This window comes from Diceros bicornis, chromosome 32 (genome assembly GCF_020826845.1).
Source record: "Diceros bicornis minor isolate mBicDic1 chromosome 32, mDicBic1.mat.cur, whole genome shotgun sequence".
Taxonomy (NCBI): Eukaryota; Metazoa; Chordata; class Mammalia; order Perissodactyla; family Rhinocerotidae; genus Diceros; species Diceros bicornis.
The window spans coordinates 34,066,251-34,088,050 of NC_080771.1; the positions used below are offsets into that span (position 1 = coordinate 34,066,251).

General features: G+C 58.0%; 1 protein-coding gene and 1 long non-coding RNA gene across 4 annotated transcripts in view; one reads left to right on the plus strand and one right to left on the minus strand.

The window, feature by feature from the left end:
- Positions 1-9,734: 9,734 nt before the first annotated feature.
- LOC131396379 (uncharacterized) lies at positions 9,735-14,285 on the minus strand. The gene is made up of 3 exons (XR_009216475.1): positions 14,152-14,285; positions 11,337-11,512; positions 9,735-10,839 (listed from the first exon to the last, which is right to left on the minus strand). It is a non-coding gene; the product is annotated as an uncharacterized LOC131396379 (long non-coding RNA).
- Positions 14,286-15,347: 1,062 nt separating this feature from the next.
- Positions 15,348-21,800, plus strand: part of GSE1 (Gse1 coiled-coil protein) — a 422,603-nt gene continuing 416,150 nt past the window's right edge. For 2 of the 3 annotated variants that reach the window (XM_058528413.1, XM_058528414.1), the window contains exon 1: positions 15,350-17,190. In XM_058528413.1, the coding sequence (XP_058384396.1) occupies positions 15,775-17,190 (1,416 nt within the window). In that variant the 5' untranslated portion in view covers positions 15,350-15,774. Of the gene's footprint in view, positions 17,191-21,800 lie in introns of all 3 variants that reach the window. The other variant, XM_058528415.1, reaches the window with a different exon arrangement.

A 21,800-nucleotide genomic window follows, 5' to 3' on the forward strand; every position in this document is an offset into this window, starting at 1 on the left:
CGTAATGAGAGGCCCAGCACGAGCTCCAGGTTTCTCAGTGGTTCTTCTCAAAATGTTCTTCCAACCGACACTTGTAAAACCAACAGGTATCGACGAGCCGCATGCACCCCCGGCTCCGCCCCAGGCTCCTGAGAGTCCATCAAGGGCAGGCAGTTCCTATCCAGGAACCTGCACGGAAACGATTCTCCCTTCAGCCCATGTGCAGCCTGGCAGGAGGAAAGGCGTCAGGCAGGGCTGGCTGCCTGGAGGAGGGGGCCTGTTAGGGGGCAGGGGGTAGCCGAGGGTGGAACACCTTGTAACTGTGGTTCCTCCTCGCCCACTGGGCCCCCGCCCTGCCTCTGATGGGTCAGAAGCTGTGTGTGTCTCCCCCGCCGGGCCTGCAGGCTGGCACGGAACGCCGCACACCAGGGTCCCAGCAGCTGGGAGGGTGACAGCTGGGCCCCGCCCTGGGGACAGGTTCCAACACGTTCCCTTCTAGGGTGGAGGCACATTCGGTGAGGAGGGAGGCAGGGGCCTGGGGGGGGGCAGCTGGGGATCCATGTCCAGCCTTGCCCTGGGCATGTTGGCAAATGACCTGACACGTCCCTTCCATTGTCTGAAAAAGGCCCATGATGTTGACAGCAAGGTTGTCACGAGAATGAAATAAAAGTACACGACGCTGAAGCGGATAAAAGGGTCCGGCCCCCAGCGCGTGGTGCAGTCACCTCCTTTCACACGCCCACTCTAAGAGATCAGCGCTGTGGCCATTCTCCCCGAATTACAGGCGGGGAAGTTGAGGCTCAGAGAGCTCCATTCTCTCAGGTCGTCAGCGGCCGGGCTGGGCGGTCTCGCATTACTAAGTTTTGGCGTCTCTACGGCTCTTCTCCTCGCTGTAGTTATAGGCTCCCAGAGGCCTTATTTCTGCAGCTGGCAGGGAGCCCACGAGATGGGAATCCATGAACGAATCAATGGATGTTAAGCTGTGTGACCCCAGGCGAGCCCTGTGCCCTCTCTGGGCCTGCATTTCAATATCTGTCAGGTAAAGGGTGGTGCACCCAGCTCTAAAAAGCTTTTAGGCCAAACTCCAGGAACCCAGTGACGAGAAATGCAGGTCAGGGCCTGAGCACAGGGACTTTCCAAGGTCCCTGGTCATTTTTAGCCTTGCTCCCAGGGGACAAGTGACCTGCGCTCTGTCCTCAGCCTGGCCCACTCTCAGCGGGTTCTTTTTCTGGCTGTATGAACTCAGGCCGCGTGCGCAGCCAAAGTTAAACTCAAGAGGGCTGGCCACGTGGCTCGGGCGGGGAGCCGGAGCAGATGGCAGGCCACCTGTTGAAGGGGTGGCTGTGAATCTGCTGCTCCCGCCCCGCGGCCCCTCGCTGCGCGCTCCCCTCCCTCCCGCCTGCCTCTGAGTCCGCCTCTCGCCCACCCACTCTCCCGGCTCCGTGCTGGGCCCCCATGGCACCCACAGTGGGAGCTGTGGGCCTGGGACCCTCCCAGAGACGGGAGCCAGCGGAGGCTGGCCGGGAGACGAGCATTGCCTTTAGAGCTGGTTCTCAAAGGGGTGGTGGGGGGACACCCAGAGCTGATGAAGGCAAGGGGGTTTCGTTTACCCCTCAGAGAGGACCCAAGGTGGGGCCATGGGCGGGTGCTGCCCGCCCGAGTCTCCCAACACCCCTGGCCCACCACTGCCCCCCAAAGGGGTCATTGCACCAAGTCTTTGGGCATTTAAAGATTTGAAACTCCTATTATTAAAAAAAAAAAAATCACTAAGCAATATATATTCATGGTTCAAGATAGAAACTGTTGAAACACCCATAAGCATAAAAGGAAAAACACCATCATCTTTGTGGGGCCGCAGCTCCATTGTTAGGAGGTGAACTTACTGTCAGTCTTCTGGTCTTTTCCACGGACACACACACGTGTATTTTTACCCTTCTTCCACCTTCATGATGTAGGGTTAGTCCCCCTCTAGGTCAGTACCCAGGTAGCCATAGCATGATTTCTTTCATAGCATCGTTTTGAGTACCCACATCTTTAGACAGGGCTCAATCCCTTATCTGCAATTCCAAAATTGCAAAAGCTCGAAAAGTTTGTCTGCAACTCATTTGCCACAAAAATCTGCCCTGAGCTGACGCTAGATTATTTATAGATGCCGTTGTCCCCTCATCATGGAGAGTCATGTATTTTGCTACAGAAACATCAATGAGTGTGACTCGGGGGGCTGCCCAACCCCACCGAGGTGTGAGGTAACACTGGGCATGGGAGCATCTTATATTTCTAACATCCGCGGAATTCTGAATTGCGGATTCTGCTAGTGTCATGGAGATGCACTGGGTTTTAACTGAATGGATGCTTTTGGAGCATACATGTGCTGGATGTAAACTTCCTGCTGGTGTTTTGTATTTAATTCTCATGTCAACACCAAGAAAGGGTGTTGTATTTGATTCACAGGTGGAGACATGGAGGCTCGGAGGGTTCCCCTTGTGACGGGTCAGGATGGAAGCCAGATCCCTGGCTGCCGAGTTCAAGCACACACCACCTCCCTCCTCGCTCGTTCCTGATGCAGTTTGAGACAGCGCCAGTATCAGTGTTTTTCAAACTGTGGTCCGTGGACCGCTGCCTCAGAGTCCCCGGGTGTTCATGAAGACAATGCAGGTTTCCAGACCCCACTCCAGCCTCTGACCCAGATTTCTGGGAGTGTCACAGGCATTGGCTTGCTAAACAGGCTCATGGCAATTCTGGGGCCCATCAAGTTTAAGACCGTCTGCCCTGGGCTTCAGGGACGGGGGGGAAGGGAAATGCTGTACCAACTCCTGCTGGACTTGTGCTTGGGGGCTCTGGGGTCTTAGTTTTTGCCTTTACTCCCTGCTGCCAGGGGCGTGTCAACCCTGACTGCCAACTTAGAAGCCCTGTGTCTCTGGGGCAGCCCAAGGGCTGCTGTGCACATCCTGTGGGCCCCACAGCCACAGCTGGAAATGGGCTCTCCAAACCAAAGTCATTAATCTTGGTGAGCACAGGGGAACTGCAACTCAGTGCAGAAACTGCCTTCCCTGCCCGCTCGTTTCTCAAAGCTTGACCTTCCCGCATATTTCAGGGACACAGCACAAAGTTCCCGTGTGAATGCTGCCATTCCCATCTCTCTGCTTCTTCTCAAAAGAATAGCTGTATCTTTTATCTTAATTCAGCCCGCCTGTCTTCCCTCCCTGCCTTCCTTTTTCCCAGGAGTAAATCCTTCCTTCCTTCTGCCCATCTACTCATCCATCCATCCATCCTTCCTCTTTCCATCCATTCATCCATCCATCCATCCATCCATCCATCCATCCATCCATCCATCCATGTATCCATCCATCCATCCATGCATCCATCCATGCATCCACACATCCATCCATGCATCTATCCATGTATCCCTCCATCCATCCCTCCATCCATCCCTCCATCCATCCATCCATCCATCCATGTATCCATCCATCCGTCCATCCATCCATCCATCCATCCATCCATCCATCCATCTGTGTATCCATCCATCCCTCCATCCATCCATGTATCCATCCATCCATCCATGCATCCACGCATCCATCCATGCATCTATCCATGTATCCATCCATCCATCCCTCCATCCATCCATCCATCCATGTATCCATCCATCCGTCCATCCATCCATCCATCCATCCATCCATCCATCCATCCATCTGTGTATCCATCCATCCCTCCATCCATCCATGTATCCATCCATCCATCCATCCATCCATGTATCCATCCATCCGTCCACCCATCCATCCATGTATCCATCCATTCGTCCATCCATCCATCCATGTATCCATCCATCCGTCCATCCATCCATCCATGTATCCATCCATCCATGTATCCATCCATCCATCTGTCCATCCAACCATTCATCCATCCATCCACCCATCCATAGGTCTATCCATCCATCCATCCATCCTGGCACCCAGTGGGTACTCAATAAATTGTAGTTGAATGAATGAATGAGGAGTTTCTCCAAGCAATCTATCTAGTAACCTTATGAAAAAGGACAAAAAAAAAAGATTTACCTAGAACAAGTGGTTCTGACTGAATGAGTTCCTCATACCTCTCCTCATTAATTCATTCTTTTGTTCGCTATTCAGCAAATTCGTATTGAGTGCCCCCTATGTGCCAGGCATTCTCCTAGGTTCTGGTGCTGAAGATACAGTGCTGAGCAGAAACAGATGTCTGGCCCTTACCCTATGGAACTTGCAAATTTGGGAGGAGACAGATGTTAATTGAATAACCACACTCATGAATTCATAATTGCAAACAGCAATAAGTGCCCAGAAGGAAAAGAAATCACCCAGCATATCCCAGAGGTTCCTGAGCCAGGCCCGGGGGCGGGGTGGGCTCCTGGGAGGTCTGAACCCTCACGCGGAAACCGAAGGATGAGCCAGGTGCCGTCAGGAAAGGGACCCCTGTGCCAGGTGGCTCAAGAGAGGGGATTAAAGAGAAGGACCTGGTTACAAAAGTGACAACGTGGAGAGAGCAAATAGGGGAGGTTAGGGGCTGCAGGAAGCTGCTGTCACCCCTGGGCTGGAGGGACAAAAGAGGACACACTGGAGCGGCTGCTGGAGGCACAAGGAAACACGGCCACTTCTAGAGACACTGCTGGGGCGGGGGGCGGGGGGGAAGGGGAGTGGGAGAAGGCGGGGAGAAATACCCTGGCTTCTCCCTCCTTCCACCCTTCGTCTCCCTCCAGTGCCTCCATTGGCTGATCCTAATGGGAATCACACAGCAAGGGAAACTGGGAAGGGAGATTGCAGAGCAGAAGGGTGAGGAATGGCTTACGCTGGCATAGGCAGGAATTAAACAGGCAGAGGGGAGGGAAGCAAGTTCCAGCAATCGAAACGGCACATGCAAAGGCCCTGTGATGTAAAGTGCACAGTGCCTTTCGGAAGCCCAAGGCACCCGGAGGGCACAAGGGGCCCCGAGGTCCCGGGGTGTCCTGGAGACACAGGCAGGGCCAGCAAACAGGGAGTTTGATCTTTAACCTAAGAGCTATGAAAGCTGAGATGGATGTTAAGCAGGAGGGAGGCCACGACCAGATTTGCACTTTTGAAAAGACCACGCCGGTTCCTGGGTGGAGAGCAGATGCAAGGTGCTCCCAGAGGGGAAGCCGGTGGGAAGCCAACGCCTCCCCCAACTCCCGCTGCCACCCCAGGCCGGGGGCCCTGACCCCTCCACCCTCTGGCCTCGCACACCCGCAGCGGGAGGAAAGCCCCAGCTTCTTAGAACGAGGCATCTGCTGCCCTAATCGTCGCTTCCCCTCCTTTCAGAGCTCTGCCCCCAGATGAGGCCCCTGCTCGGCCACTCAGCCACCCGCTCATCGTCCGCTAAGCCCCCAGCGGCCCACAGCCACTGCAGCACCTGTTCGCGGCTGTTTTCCCCTCTTCCAGTGGCTTGGCTTTCAGGTCTGATAAATATTAACGGCAGAGCAGGGTCGAGGGTGGCCCACCCGGAGATAGTCTTTCTGGAAGGCGCGTCAGGGGGCGCAGCCTGAGCAGCAACGGGACACGCAAGCTTAACTCCGGCCTCCTGCCCGTCCCCACCCCACCCCACTCAGGGGGTGAGCTGGGGCCCCAGGAGACCACCCAGAGGGCCAGACTTGCTCCGCTTCTCTCTTAAGACCAGAGCCGGTCATCACGTGAGCTAAGCCGTGGAGTCCCAAGGAAGACACGGCGTCAGGAAAAAGTGCTTGAGCTCCTGGAGGAGGTGCCTTGGCCTCAAAGCTGTGAACCCCCATTTTCCAAAGGGATGAAAAGGCCTTAGGCAGAGAGTTCTCCTTGCGACTCTGCGTGCGACCTCGGACAAGGCAGAGCCACCCTGGGCCCGGATCCCGCACCTGTTACACAAAGGGGATGGGCTGGAGGGGGTCCCACGTCTCAAGTCTCTCCAACAATAAGTACGTTAGAAGGCATACGGTTTGTGTAGGCGGGAGCCATTCAGGGAGCTACGGGGGAGAAATGGACCTTCGTGCAGGGCCTACTGTGTTCAAGGCACTTCTGCAGTCAGTGGTGTTTCGATCCCCCCACAGCGATGGGGGCCGGCAGGCACAGTTATTCTCCATGCTCATAGGGACTAATGGAATATGGCTCAGAAGTTCAGCCGCTTGCCCAGGGCCACGAAGAGAATAAATGGCGGGGCCGGGATTTCCATTCAGATGTAGAAATCCGGAGGCAGCGTAGTGCAGTACTTGAGTGTGGGATCTGGAGCCAGACAGCCTGGGTTCGAATTCCAGCACTGTCGCTTAGAAGCTGTGTGATCTTGGGCAAGTAGCTTAGCCTCTCTGAGCTTCAGTCTCCTCATCTATAAAGTAGAAATGATACTTGTGCCTCGACCTCATTGAGCCACTGAAAGGATTAAATGGGACGATGTATGCAGATTTAGAACAGGGCTTGGCTAGGTAAGGGTCTGGGATCTCCTTACCCTAAGATGCATGCGCTTCCCACTGCACCATCCCACTGCCCGTTGGCGTGGACCCCTGTGCAGTGTCTAACCCAGGCCCCTAGATGGGCAGGCGCTCAAGAAATACACTCTGAACCCAGGAGGGGGTGGAGTCGGGACCTGAAGTGGGAACCGGGACTGTAAGTCACTGTTCCTGGTGAGCGCCGTCCTCTAGACAGCTGGAATGTTCTAAATCATCCTAAGACCTGGGCAGATTGGAATTTTAAAATCTGTTTCCCCTTTTAGAGCAAAGCCACGCCTAAGTATTTCTGGCCTGTGAAAGGAACACAGTTTCGGGGCCAGCACAGAGAAACCACGCATGCTCGCACAGCCCCACGAAAACACTGGCCACCGAGCCCTTCCTCTGTGGCCGTGTGGCTCTTCAGGGCTGCCGGGGCGGGCGGGGGTGTGCCTCACGGGGAGATGGCCCACAGGGTCGGGCTGGTGGGCAGGCAGCTGGGGGGCGGTGTCGGGACCTGGGAACCCTGGGAATCCCACAAGCCACCACAAACGTGGTTTCAAGCACCTCGGTTGGCACTGAAGTCCAGCAGCTACCTCCCCGGGACTAGCGCTTCCACCCGTGGTGCCTACCCGACAGGGATGCCATGTGTTCTCAACAGCACAGATGGACGAGAACGTTCGGAGAAACACTGTCCATGTTAGCCTAAAACGGGAACTACCCAAAAGCCTATTGACAGTGGAAAGGGTGAATATATCATGGTACGTTCATCAATGGAATACTATATAGCAAAAAAAAAAAAGAATCTAGTGGGGTCGGCCCCCAGGGCCTAGTGGTTAAGTTTGGCATGCTCTGCTTTGGCAGCCTGGGTTCGGTTCCCAGGTGCGGACCTACACCAGTTGTTGGCGGCCATGCTGCGGCCGCAACCCACATACAAAATAGAGGAAGATTGAGGGGCTGGCCCCCTGGCGTAGCGGCTAAGTGCGCACGCTCCACTGCTGGCGGCCCGGGTTCGGATCCCAGGCGCGCACCGATGCACCACTTGTCAGGCCATGCTGTGGTGGCGTCCCATACAAAGTGGAGGAAGATGGGCACAGATGTTAGCCCAGGGCCAGCCTTCCTCAGCAAAAAGAGGAGGATTGGCGTGGATGTTAGCTCAGGGCTGATCTTCCTCACAAAAAAAAAAAAAAAATAGAGGATGATTGGCACAGATGTTAGCTCAGGGCCAATCCTCCTAAGCAAAAAAAAAGAAAAGAGAAGAAATCTAGTACTCCTACGTGCAGAAACAGGGAAGAATTTCACAGACATAATATAGAGCCAAAAGCCAGACTCGAAGAATTTATATGATATACTTCTATTTATATAAAGTACAAAGTCTGTACTGACACATGCTCCAACACAGATAAACCTCGAAAACATCATGCTAAGTGAAAGAAGCCAGACACAAAAGACCACATATCATATGATTCCGTTTATGTGAAACATTCAGAATGGGCAGAAAGCAGATTTGTGCTTGCGGGAGGCTGGAGGGCTCGGGAGGTGACAGCTAAAGGGTATGGGCTTTCTTTCTGGGGTGATGAAAATGTTCTAAAATTGATTGTGGTGATGGTTGCACAACTCTAAATATACTAAAAGCCACTGAATTGTACACCATTGAATTGGTGGATTGTGTGGTATGTGAATTATATCTCAATAGAGCCACTAAGGAATAAAAAAGTTTGGTGTTAGAAGTCAGGACGCCTGGAGCTCTGTCTGTAGGTTGTTGCTGTGGATGGGGGTACTGCCAGGAAGAGGACGCAAGGGGGGCTTCTGGGAGGCTGGACATGCCTTCGTTCTGGGTGCCGGTTACACAGATGTGCTCAATTTGTGAAAATTCCGCAAGCTGTACCCATATGATGATGCACACTTTTCTGCATGTAGGTCACACTTCAATAAAAGGTTTTTTAAGAAACGGACCCCACTTTAGTGTGGGCTTCAGTCCTGCTTCACTGCCCCATCGATGAGCCCAGCACCAACCAACCGCAGAAATAATAGACCAGGGCAGGCGGGCTGGCATCCGGGCTTCGGAATACCCTTCAGTGACTCAGAGGAACAGCTGGAAAGAATCTGTGGCTGCTGGCTTCCCTGCCCCCCCCCCCGCCCCCTTAGCCAGGGTGAGGACCTGCCGCAGCCCACCGCGCATTGCAGGGCCTGAGAGCTTGGGCTGAGGGTCGGGGGAACCTGGCTGGGGTGGGGCCACCGGTGGAGCCACATGCAGGACTCACAGGCGTCCAGCAAGCCCTGACCATTAGCCTTCCTGGCGGGACCCAGCCAGGGACAAGGAGGCCTTTATTGTGAAGGATCAGGGGAGGCTGGCCTGGCAGGCCGGGAGCTGGGCACACAGTGGCGTAGATTAGAGCAAGGTGCTTGGGCCAGACCGCCTGGGTTCGAATCCAGCTCCGCCACTTCCCAGCTCTGTGACCTTGGGGACGTGCGGGCATTCACTGCTCAGAGCCTCAGTGTCCCCTTCGGTACAATCGGGGACAATAGTGCCCATTCTCCAGGCTGTCATGAGATCTAAAGCAGACGATGACATAAGCTCTGAACATAGCACCTGGCACGTGGTCACCATCCAGTAAACCTGAGCTACTATCATTTCACCCTGGAGGGCACAAACTGGTCTGTAGTGAGCACCTACTGCATGCCAGGCACCCTTACGGCAGTTCGAAGTCGCTGCCTACTGTTGTTTGCAGCGACCCCTCCCCCACCCACCTGGGCCCTACCTTCTCCAGAAACTTCCCCAGCTGGGAAGCCTGGGAACTAGCCACATAAATAATTGCTGTGGATTTTGTGCTGCAAATCAGGGGTCTGTTGAGAAGCCAGCAGCCAGGGAGTCTTTGAGTACACTCAAGATTTATGCAGGGGGTTTGTCCCATCACCCCAGTGGCAGGTCCACCCTGGCGATCATTTATCAAAGCAGTTTTACGGGGCCCTGAAGTTCACAGCCTCAGCCTCGGTTTCAGGATGGAGGAGGTTGGGGGAATGGTGTTGCCAAGAGGGGAGGAGTGCAGATGTTTGCTTCCAATTCTTTTTCCAGGTTAACAGGAGCAAGGCAAAGTTTTAGGGGCCCCTGATTCTGCTCTTAGAATCTGCACCCCATGCTCTGATCCTCAATTGTGTAAGGCAAGCAGTGCTGTTTTTTTTTAACAAAGCACTTGGCAGCTTACAAAATGCTTCTGCATAGGTCATCTCAGGCCCCAGAGATGGAAAGTGGTCCCCCCACTTTCACTCTCTGAAGCTCCTGTATTTGAAAAAAGAAAGGATGCCAAGACAGGCTCACCAAACACGCGTAGATTTTTAATGTTTACATTGAACAAATTAGCCCAGTTTACACATACAAAATGGAAGGAATTTGCACCAGCCCCAGCAGCTGGGAGCCTGTGCCTTGAGCCTCAGTTTCCCTGTCTCTCAAATGGAGATGATGATTCTTGCTCTGCCCCCTGGATTGCTGTATCACAGGAACTAACGGATGTGAAATGGCTCATAGGCCCCAGGCTTCCATAAATCCCAGGGATTTTTTTATTGTTAACGGTTACATTCCTTCCCTCTGAGAAGGAAGATACACTTTTGCCGGTGGCCTGCCATGTTTGAAGCTCTTTCTGACTATAGCAGAAAAGTGCTTGCTTCATTCTTAGGCAAAAAAACAAAAAAGGAAAGAAAAAAAAAAATAGGGCAGTCAGTGATAAATTTTGTTTTTCTGGTCCCCAGCGAGCCAGAGGCCAAACACACAGCACACGTAGCCTCTAAAAGAGGAAGGATGGGCCAGCCCACGAAGGTAAATGGGTCCTGGGAGGGACGCCAGAGGCGCATGCGCAGTTTAGAGGGAGGAGGAAAAGGGCAAAGGCGCCGGTGAGAAGGGAAGTCAGGTTCCGGGGTCGAGAGAAGCCGGGGGCATGTGCAAGAGTTTGACCTTGATTGCTGGCACTTGGGAAGAATGGAAGACTGAAAGACTGAGCCGTGGAAGCCGGCAGGAGAGGCTGGGCAATTCTGGAACTTGGAGGGAACAGTGACGTTTTGGATACAGTTTGGGCTCCCAGGTTCAAGCACCATTTGGGTCCCACCGTGTCCTGGGCCTTGGGATGGTGCAAGGGAAGCCATCCAGGCTCTGCCCCTGTGGGAGAGGCAGGCCCAGAGACACACATACGAAATAAGGTGTGATAAGTGCTGGGAGCGGGAAGCTAGCTCTCCCAGCAGGGCAAGGACAGATTCCAGTGGTTTCCGGGCCAAGATGATCCTACAGGTAGCCACAAATCTGAGATGTGCCCAGATGTTCCACCCACGGCCTTCTGGTCTCCTGCAGAATGGAGGTGGCGTTTTCTCGCCGCTCCCAATGCCAGGTCTGCCTGCGAGCATCGGTCATTGCTTTTCAAGTCCACTGCACCCACGTCCTAGGAGTGAAGATGGAGAGAGCCAGGCGGTGATTCACGTGGTCTGGGGGGAGCCTGGCGCCCTCTCTCTAGCTGCAGGGAGGGCCGTGGGGCTCAGAGGGAAGCTAGGAGATGGCTCTTCTGGGGTCGGGAGCCTGTGGCTCCAACATGAAGTTAACACAAATGAGCCTTGACATCTCTTCTCATCTTGTGGCACATTCTTGGCCTGTTTTATGTCCAGACATGAACCTGTCAGGGTCTCAGATTCCATAGGTGTGAAATTGGGGACACATGTGAGGAGAGGGAGGACGAGACTGTAGCCATTCCTGCCCTAACAAGCTGGCATCTCAGGACTTAGGGCAAAGCTAATCTTAACAGCTAACAAAGCCAGGGAGTGACAGAGACACACCGCCTGGCTCCAGCCCCTGCTTTACCAAGCTGCACGACCTTGGGCCTTTACTTCCCTTCTCTGTGCCTCTGTCTCCTCATCTGTCAACTGGGGATATAACAGAACCTACCTCACAGGCTTGTTGCAAAGATTCAGCAAGTTTGAGTCTATAAGGCACAGGTTCCTGTGTGCAACTAACATTCAGCCGACGTGCACAAACACTGCTGTCATTTCTGTGTCCAGAGGGTGTGCTTCACCTGGGTCGTCTCAGTTCATCCTCCCCAGCTCTATGGGGTTTTGTGAGTCCTGTTTTACAGATGGGAAACTGAGGCTCAGAGAGGTTAAATAGCAGGCCAAGGCCACACAGCTAGTAACTGGCAGAACTGTGATGTGAATCTGCACCAGCGGCCCCATTCCTATGTCATCCACCCACAGATAACCAACCATCTTCCCCTGTCTTCCTCCTCCTCTGGTCGGTGCTCACCTGCTTCCTGGCTCCCGAGAAGTGTGCCAGGGGACTTTCCTGAGTCACCGGGTCATTGAGGGAAACAAAACATCCAGCTGGAAGCCTCTCTCCCCCGGGTCCCAGCCCACTTTATATGCACACACGTGAACACATGTACACATGTGCACATGAATGCATGCACACAGGTACACAACCGGCACACGCACACACACGTACACGGTAACAGATGCATACACACATGCACACACAAACACGAATATCTACACACACCCACACATGCACACACACACCTCCACACACGTGGCACATACTCAGGGAATCCTCAAGGATGACCCCAGCTTAAGCAAGAGAACTCCACTCCCCCCTTTTGTCCTGTCGACCGCTGTGGCTCTCCTCCTTTAGACTCTGGTGGGACCTCATCACAGTGCCCGCCTCCACTCGCAGTGCAGACAGGCATAGCAGAACCTCCTCAGCCACTGGACAGAGCCAGGCAGGGTCTACACACACACACACACACACACACACACACACACACACTGTCACCTCCAGCGTGCCAGGCCCTGTGCCCAGAGCATCGCCCTCTCTCTGCCTCATTTGATGCACACAAACAAATCCGATGAGGACCATGACCCCATTGTACAGAGCAGGAACCTGAAGCTCAGGGAACTAAGAGGTTTGCCCAAGGCGCCCACAGCTAGAGAGGGACGGCACAGCACTGGGACCCAGCAGTGTGGGACCCAGGGACTAAGCCAGGCCCTGGATACACACAGTGAGCAAGATAGACCTGGGTCCTGCCCAGGGGGAGGGAGCACCCAGGCTCCTGGGGAGGCAGACAGGGAACAGTCGACAGAAAAATAAATAAAAGCAATGACAAATTCCTATGCCAATGAACAGAGACAGAGAATAACAAGGAGAACCTGCTTGAGATGGAGAAGGCAGGGAATCCTCTGGGGGAAGACATTGTAGCCAAGACCATAAAGATGAGCCAGAGTTGGCTTCACAAAGAGAGCCTGGAAAGGCACGTGAAGCAGAAGGAACGGCATGTGCCAAGCCTCAAGGGAGCCCCACGCAACCCCAAGGCCGCCCTGCATTTCCTGAGCCGGCTTCACGTTAGCAGCCGCCTCGTGGTCTGTGTGGGCTTGATAGCTCTGCTGGACACAGTTACCCAGACCTCACCCTGTAAAGGCTCCCTAATCAGCCCCTCTCTCACCAGGTATTAAAAATGCCAGAAGCAGGGAAACCCCCTCGCCCTGCCCCCAACATTCCTTCCAGATAGTTTTGCTGACACAGCTTTTTTCTGGGCCTGGGTGAGGGCCCGCAGTCCCCGAGTTTCTGGTGATGATGGTGATGACTTTGCTGTTAACCCCTGGACTGTGACCCCTGGAATTCCACCAGGGGTTCCAGAGAGGTGGCCCCTTTCTCTTGTTCCGTTTATTTATAATGACGGCCCTCCTCCGGGCCAGAGGAAGCCTAGTTTTATTTATACATCAATGCCCCAGAGGGTAGAGGGGCCCACCTGGCACCTTTGTCCCCAGGCTGACTCTGGGCTCCAGCTGGCAAGTCGGGACAGCTGTCAACTGCTCAGAAATCACAGACTCATAGAAGTTTGAAGCTGGGAGGGGTGGCATTTCACAGATGGGAAATGTGAGGCCCAGAGATGCCTGGATTCCCCCAAGGCCTCCCAGCCTGAGCCAGAGCAGCAGGAAGGACGGAGGGATCCTGGCCATGTCCCCTGCCCTGGAGAGTCTCCATGGGCAGATGGAGTGACGGGGGCCAGATGTTTGCGTAGTGAGGCTGCACAGCCAGGGGGTTGAGAGCAGGCGCCTAGAGCTGGCTGCCTGGGTCTGAATCCTAGCTCCTCCACTCTCGAAAAGTAACAACCCTCAGCACCTCCTCTTCCTCATCTGTGAAATGGGCTGATCACAGCGCTTAACCCCGAGTATATATAAAGTGCTTAGAATAGCACCTGGCACATGCTAAGGTCTCTCTCTGTGTTCAATAAATACAGCGTATGTATACACATAAACAATAAATATGTGGAAACTGTTAATCTCCTGCCAGAACTCCTGTTTAACAAGAGGAGGAAAGGGCCCAGAGTCGTCGAGTCACTTGCCCTGGAACACAGAGCCTGGCACACACAGGATCCCTTCCGTCTCTGCCAGCAGCCAGGAGGGGTGTGGAGGCTGAGGCCTCTGCCCCCCCGGATGGTGCATTCACCAATGTGTTCCAGGAGACGGGGGACAGCTCCTCTTCCCTCTGTCTCCAAAATCAGACCACTGGACCCTGAAAAGTGCCCCCAACCCAAGGCAGCTCAGGGCTGCAACTGCTCCTCATTCGGTCCCCCCTTTAGAAGGGGGAGGGGGCCGGAGCAACTCGACCGAAATCGACAGGGTGCCTGCCTACTCCTGGACCGAGGCCGCCCCTCGGAGAGCTCCTCGCCGGCTCCTCTGTCTCCGGGGGGCGCCGGCCACGTCCTTACCTGGCTCCTCCCGCGTCCTGCTTGCCCTTTACTTAAAGAGCAGCTCTAGCCGCTGATGGGTTCCGCGGGTCCCCGAGGAGACCCTTCAGACGGCTCGAGCCGGCCGCGCTGGAGAGAGGCCCTAATTGGGGCAATGAATCATCGAGCGCGGCTCCCGGCTGGACACAAAATAGATAGAAGAGCCGGCGAGCCATTGTGCGCAGTTTGGGACGCGGGGGGAGGGGGGAGGAGGAGGGGGGGAGGAGGAGGGGGGAAGGAGGAGGGGGGAGGAGGAGGGGGGGAGGAGGAGGGGGGGAGGAGGAGGAGGGCGGGCGGCGAGCAGGGCGCGCGAGGGAGGGATTCCCCCGCCCGCGTGCTCCCGCCTCCCGCCCCGTCTCCTCCCCCTCCTCCCGCGCGCCGCCCGCGCCCCGCCTCCCTCCTCCCCAATTAAATGACCCAACGCTTTGGCAGGCGCCGGAGCTCGCACATGCGGCCGCCGCTCCAGCCGCCCGGGGCCCGCCGCCGCCGCTGCGTTCCGGGCGCGCTCGCCGCGGCGCCGCCGGGGGCTCGGCAGGCCGGGGGGGCGCCCCTGCTAGCGACCGTGCGCCCGCGCCCGCGCCGGCCGGCCGCCGCCAAACTTTGCGGCGCGCACACATGCTCCAAGTTGGGCGCGGCGGCGGCGGCGGCGGCGCGGGCGGGCGGTGAGGGCGGCCCGGGGCGCGCGGGCGGCGCGGCGCGGCCATGAGCGGGCGGCCGGCGCTGGTCTCCCGCAAGCAGCGGCTCATGGCAGCCGTGGGCGAGCGGGCGGCGGGCGGCGGCGGCGCGCCGCTCTCCTGCTTCATCTGCGGCGGCGGCATCGGGCGCGGCAAGGAGCTGAAGCTGCAGGTGAAGCAGCCGGCGGCGGCGGCGGCGGGCGCAGGGGCCCCGGCGCAGCCCTTCTTCCCGTTCCTGCAGCAGCAGGAGCCGGCGCCCGGCGCGCGCGAGCTGTCCCCGGCCGACGGCTGCGTGCTGGTGTGCGCCGTGTGCCGCTGCTTCCTGGGCGAGCAGTGGGCGGCCTTCGAGCGCGCCCGCACGCCCGTGGACAAGCGCATGTACTGGCTCAAGCGGCCCCACCAGTGCGACGCGGGCGCGGGCGGGCGCCGCGGGGGCGCAGGGGCCCCCCGCGAGTGGAACGTCGCCTACGCGCTGGGCGGCGCGGCCGGCGACGACGACGACGGTGGCGGCGTCCCCGGGCCCCGCGCGGCCGCCGAGGAGACTCGAGACTCCGAGCTGTCCGAGCTATCGGACACCGACCCCCTCTCGGAGCCCGACCCGACCGCGCGTGACGCCGCCAGTCCCCACCAGGGCGGGGCGCCGGCGGCGCGGGCCACCCCGGGGCCGGGGCCTCTCGGGGGCCGCTGCCAGGAGTGGAGGCCGGCGCCGGTACCCCCTCCGGGACAGGGCGCGGAGACCCCCGCGCAGGGGGACGCGGAGGAGGAGGGGGTCCCCTCGAAGCTACACGTGGACGGGGAGCCCAAGACCGGCATTCGGCGCCGGCGGAAGGGCGCTGGGAGGCACTGGGTCCCTGAGGCCCGAGCCAGCGTCCTGAGGGGCATCCAGGACCCTTGGCAAGACCCTCCAGTCCGGGTGGCCCCTGCAGATAGCATGAAAGGAGCCCCGTCGGGCAGGGCCGCCAAGACTCCCGAGGGCAGGCCCCTGGGGGAGCCCCGAGGAGGCTGCTGCGTGTCTGATGACAGTGACATCAACGTCACGAGCGAGGAAGAGGACGGCAGGGAGCAGCCTCTCCCGGGCTCCTGCGGCCCCAAAGAGACGGAGAACGGTGGTGGCCGCGTCCCCCGGGCTCCCCTGGAGGGCCGGCCTGCACCACCAGAGGGCCTTTGCTGCTACATCTGCGGGTCGACGCTGTCCCCAGCCTCGCAGCACCAGATCCACGTGCAGAAGCAGGAGAGGCTGGCCCAGGCCCCCTTCTTCCCCTTCCTGTGGCTGCACAGCCCGCCCCCCGGGGCGCAGCCCATCAGCGAGGGTGGCAGCACCCTGGTGTGCTCATGCTGCTTCTCCTCCCTCATGCAGCAGTGGCAGAGCTTCGAGCTGGCCCGCGTGCCTGTCCTGCAGCGACTGTACGTGGTGCCCCTGAACAGCCACGCCCCCGGCATGGCCTCCAAGGGCAGGAGGCTCCCGAGGGAAGAGGGCCTGCCGGCTGGGGCCCTGCCAGAGGCCTGCTACCTCTGCGGGGAGGACTGTACCCAGGATGCCCGGGCAGTGGCCTCCAGGATCCTCAACGGCAACGCCAGGGGCTCCATGCATTTCCCCTTCCTCAGCCTCCTGCCCTGCCCCCCCAACGCCCGGGGCCCCAACAAGCGCTGCGAGGTGCGCAGCTGCCCCAAGTGCTTCAGCGTCCTGGAGGATGTCTGGGCCCTGTACCGGGCCTGCCAGAACGAGGAGCTCATTACCTCGGTGCAAGGCTTCCTGGGCCGGTACCACCAGGCCTTCTCCGCCTGGGACCCTGCCGTCTCCGAGCCACCCGCGTCGGTCCAGGGCGGCCCGGCGTCCGTCTGCTACATCTGCGGGGCTGAGCTGGGCCCCGGGAGGGAGTTCCAGCTCAACGTGAACCCCTCCAGCCGCTTGGGCGAGAAGGAGCCCTTCTTCCCCTTCCTCACTGTTTACCCGCCCGCCCCGCGCGCTAGGCCTGCCGACTCCACCGGCCTGGTGTCCACCTGTGTGCTCTGCTACCACGACCTGCTGGGCCAGTGGCTGCAGCACGAGGCCCGCGGTGCCCACCACACCATCAGCGCCTGGTCTCGGCAGTACCAGGTGGAGACGTTTGTGTGCTTCTTCTGCCAGCAGGAGAAGAAGCGATGTCTTGGGCTGAAGGCCGTGCGGGTTGCCCGGCTACCCTTGTTTCTCTACACCCTGCGAGCCAGCCACAGCCTGCTGGTGGACGACGGGCGGCAGCTGATCATTGGCGCCTGCGTGGAGTGCGGGACCCTGGTGTGTGCTGGCCAAGGACTTACCCGCCAGGGACCCATGGGCTGGAGCTCCCCAGTGGCAGCGGCTATGAAGGTAAGCAGCAGTTCTCATCTCCTGCTCTGAAATCTGCACAGGGAAGGAAGAGACGTTGTTTTCTGTTCCTCTGCTGGGGAGGAGTTTGCACTGATTCTGAGCCGTGCGTTCCAGCAGGAGGTGCCCCCCCTGGTCTGGCACTTGGTGGGTATGTTGGCCTGGCTGAACTTGGAGGCATGTGCCAGCTCTGAGGAGTTGGGGGGCCAGGAGCGGTCTTGTGGAAGAATAGGGCGGTCCTGTGAGCAGTAGGCATGGGCCTGAACTTGAGGGTGTTTGCAGCAGAATCTGTCAAACGGAGGAAGTTCGGGGCATGTCTGTCATCCGCCTGATAACATTGGTAATTAGTCCAGCCACACAGGTCACGGAGAGGTCTCGGCACTTACCCGGTTTGAGGTGGAAGTTCCTCTCTACTCTAGCTCCTGCGTGGCTTAGCTTTTCCAGAGTTTTCCACCCAAGTTCACACTTTTCCTTTGAGACGCTGTGGTTGCTTAACAGCAGATGGAAACAGATTTCCAGACGTGGGGGTTTGGGCCCCGGGGGATAGTGGCCCGAACAGACTTTTCCCCCGGTGGGAAATGTCTTTCTTCTCTGCAAGTCAGCTGTGCCGGAGGAGGGCAGGGGGGCCTGGGTTCGCCCTCTTTGTAAGGCGCCTGCCTGCAGGCCGCCTGCCAGGGAGGAGCCAGACCCGGCTCGGTTAATTTTGGATCCAGATTTGCCAAGGCCAAAGCAGGAACTTCCCCCCGGTGGGTGTGGGGAAGTAAACGTCCGTGCGTTGTGATCCCCCAAAGCCGGTTAGACCGACTTGTTTTAACAGATACCCGGAGTGGTAGCCGCTGGTGAGGGGCCGGCAGAGGGACGGCGAATGGGGAAGGGTGTCTCCGGCCTGTTCGGGAATGGTCGTTCCATCCGTTTGAAAGCTCCCTGGTGCCGCCTCCCGTGTGTACATGCGTGTGCACGTGTGTGGGGATTCCCGGGCTGCGTGTTCGCTCACAGTGGTTGTGCCTGTAAAGTGGACCCTGCCACGATTTGCCCGCCTCCCCTCGTGTCCAGCCCTCACCTCCACGCGCTACCCGGGCTCCTTCTCTGCCCACGTCCTCTTTGGACTTTAGGCTGTTGTGGGGGCTTTGGTGGGACGGCCTCTCCTTTTACATGGACGAACACATCACCCCCCACCGCGGACGCCGAACCTCTCATTCGCGGCATGTGGCCAGTCTGTGTGGCCTCTGCTGCTGGGAATCCGCAGAACCGTCGTTTCTGGCAGGGCTGGAACTGGGAGAGGAGCCCTGCTTTGGGGCAGGACAGAGCCGGGGTCCCGTCCTGCCCCGTCTCTTGGTGACTGAGTGCCCGTATGTTTCTTACCCTCCAGAGTTCATTTCCTCAGCCAAGGAGTGGAAATATGTGTGGCCTGCCTTATATGGACGTTGTGAGAATTCAACGAATTGGGGCGTTTAAATGCGCCCAGAAAGTCGAGTGCCTGGTGGGTCCCTCGTGTTTGCCCTGGCGAGTTGGGGCTGGTTCTTCTAGGGTGCAGGTGGCTTCTCTGCAGGGCTTCTGGGGGCAGGAGAGTGCGGGTCTCAGGCTTGGTGAGGGTGCCGCGCGGGGTGGTCCAAGCGCTGTCTAGGAGGCCTCTCAGAGCGCTTTCTGCAGAATGTCTGAACTGTGGTGAACTGTCTTACGTTGCTCTGCTCACTTGTCGGGAGTCGATGAGATGCCAGCTGTGGGCCTGGACGGATGGGAACTGCAGGGAACAGAAGCCGCTGCAGTTCCAGGCCCGGCTAGGAAAGTTGGGGGACGAGGGGGCCCGGCGTGGATGGAAACCAAGCCGGTGTCTGCCCTGAAGGGGACGGCAGGAGGGTGAATGCCGTACCCACTTTTGCACCATTTCTAAAGCGAGTTATTGCCTTTGCTCCTCACCGTGGCCCCACGAGGCCTTGTTAGTCCCGTTGTACAGAGGAGTAAATTGAGACTCAGTGAAGTCAGGTGACCCTGGTGACCGTCACACAGCCAGTAGGTGGCTGAGGTGGGTCTTGAACCCAGGTCTTCCGACCCCTAAGCCCTACTCCATCCGACTGCCTGGAGGAGGTGGGGCCTTGGAAGATGAGTAGGATTTGGGGGGAGGTCGGGTGTGGGGTAAAGCAGGAGAAAAGGCACAGAGGTGTGGAGGAGCCATGTGGCCTCCGATGGCAGGAGTGGTCATGGGGAGGAAGGAGAAACAAGGTTGGAGTGACAAGAGGCCTTGAAATGAAGAAAAAGAGGCTGGATTTATTGTTGAAGGCAGAGGGGAGCGGTAAGGACGTCTTGACGGAAGGCTTGGAATGGGCCAGGAAGAGATCCACGCGGGGCCGGCCGTGGCAGCAGTCCAGGGGGTGGTGCGGCCGTCGGGCAGGCCTGTGTGTGGTGAGGCAGCAGAGCGGGCCTCAGGCTCCCTCAGACCGAGGGAGAGAGAAGCATCCACTCCCGCCTGTAAGCCGGCCTGATGGAGGGTCAGCAGGATGCCAGAAAGGCAGCCCTTCTGCCCTTCCTTCCTCCCTCCCCTCCCTCCTCCCATTCATTCAACAAATATTTGTGGAGTGCCTACTCTGAGCCAGGCACTGTTCCAGATGCTGGGGATCTGGTGGCAGGCACAGAGCCTGCAGTGTCGGGGGGGACAGAGTCAGCAGACAGTACCGCTTCCAGCGGAGCTGTGAGCAAAGCCGTACGAAGCTGGGCCCAGGCGCCAGGGCGGGTGTGGGGAAAGAGTGGCTGGGTTGCAGGGGCTGGAGACAAGATGAAGGGACTCCCAGCAGGGGCAGTCAGGGGCAGAGGTGTCTGAGGCCACCAGGGAAGGTCGAAGGTCCCCACGCTGGATCCCTGGTGCCAGCTCCAGAACCCTTGATTCTCACGTGCGTATTCTGTGTCTCTGGTGTGTGGTTTGAGAATTTGGGTGGCAGTGGCTCCAGGCCCTGGAAGGTAGCCAGGAAGCCACTTAGCTGAGATGGTGAGTTCTAGAACCTCATCTATACCACCTACTGTGACCCCTCAGTTGTCTCCTGTTGTGTTCATTCATTGGTGAATCCACTTTAAAACACTACCAAAGGGAATGTAAAAAAGAAAGAGAGGTGGAAAGAAAAGGAAAAAAGGAGGGAGTCCCCACTGCCCTGGTTTGGATGTTGGTATTTGTGACTTTTCTCTCCAGCTGGACTCCCAGCCCCTGCAGGCACCTTGCTCTGTAGCCACCAAGTCTCTGAGCTGGCTGCTTGGATGGGGCTGTCCGGGCTGGGCTGGGGAGGCTGCAGCCCATGCTTTCTGGGGCCTGACACCCTTTCACCGAGGAGGACCCCCAGCACACGGGAAGCTCTGTGAAGCCGTGGAAAGACCCTGGGTTGGCCTGAAGACAGACTTGGCTTCAGTCCTCATTCTGCTGGGAGCTGGCTTTGTGACCTTGGGTAAGACTCTAGCCATCTCTGCTCCTCAGTTGCTCCACCCGAGGAGTGGAGGTGATCGTTCTCTGGAAGGTTCACCATGGACTGCAGTGTTGTTTGTACACATGCGCAGCAGGGCTGCAGGATGCATTCCTTTCTCCCTCCCTGAGGTGCTGGGAGCTCAGAGTTGGGTCTCTTGTTGGAGCCTGCAGGCTCTGAGGTCGAAGCCTCCACCCCTACCTTTCTGCTGGGGTTGGGGAACGGTCATCTCTCCCTTCAGAGCTGGGGGCAGGGCTGGCCAGGCTGCCGGAGACGGCAGCTGGGGACACAGTGATGACGACGATGCCTTTATAGAACGCTTTCCATGTTCCCGGCTGTGCCACGTGCTTCACCTGGAGTCCCACTCACTGCGTCCTCACAGCAACCCTGTTTATGGAGCTGCCACTATCCCCCATTCCAGAGAGGGAAGAACAAGTCCGGAGAGGTCAAGTCATTTGCCCAAGGTCACTCAGTAAGTCACAAAAGGACCAGCATTGGACCAGGAGTCCTGCTGCAGGGTCCGTGCTCCAGCCTCTGCTCTGTCCTGCCTTGGGTAAGACTCTAGTCCTCTCTGAGCCTCGGTTGCTGCACCTGTGGGGCTCCAGCTATGAAGGTGGCAGTACCCTGGAGGGGGGCTGGGTCCTAATTCCGTGTCCCCACCCCCCCCAGACGGTAGAGCAGCTGAGAGGCAGGAGTTAGCTTGCATGGGCCACTGGCTGGCTCTGCTGCTCCACCCCATTTCTTTGCCCCTCGACAAGTGGCACCCTTGGCTTTGCTCCCCCCACATTGCTCGGGTGTTCAGATGTCAGCCGGGACCTCCTTCTGCCGCCAGGAGAAGCCTGCTCCCGTCCACGATGGGTCTGCAGCATGATCGATTTGCTCTCCTTGCGAGCTAGTTGGCGGGCAGGCCGCCCTTGCCTCTCCCAGCGCCCCATCCCTCCGTCCCTCCGTCCAGGGAGCATTCTGGGTAATGGAGCGTGCAGCTATTTACCTAACTGCACCCCCAGCCTCGCGGTGGGGACGCCTGGCCCAGCCTTCCCTGAGCGTGGCCTCCGAGCCCAGAACAGGTGTTGCTGCCGCGGCTGCCCTTCCCTGCTCCGCGCTGACATCTGAGGCCTGCAGAGAGCGTCTGTCATCACTCGCCTGTCAGGGCTGGCATGCACATCTGTT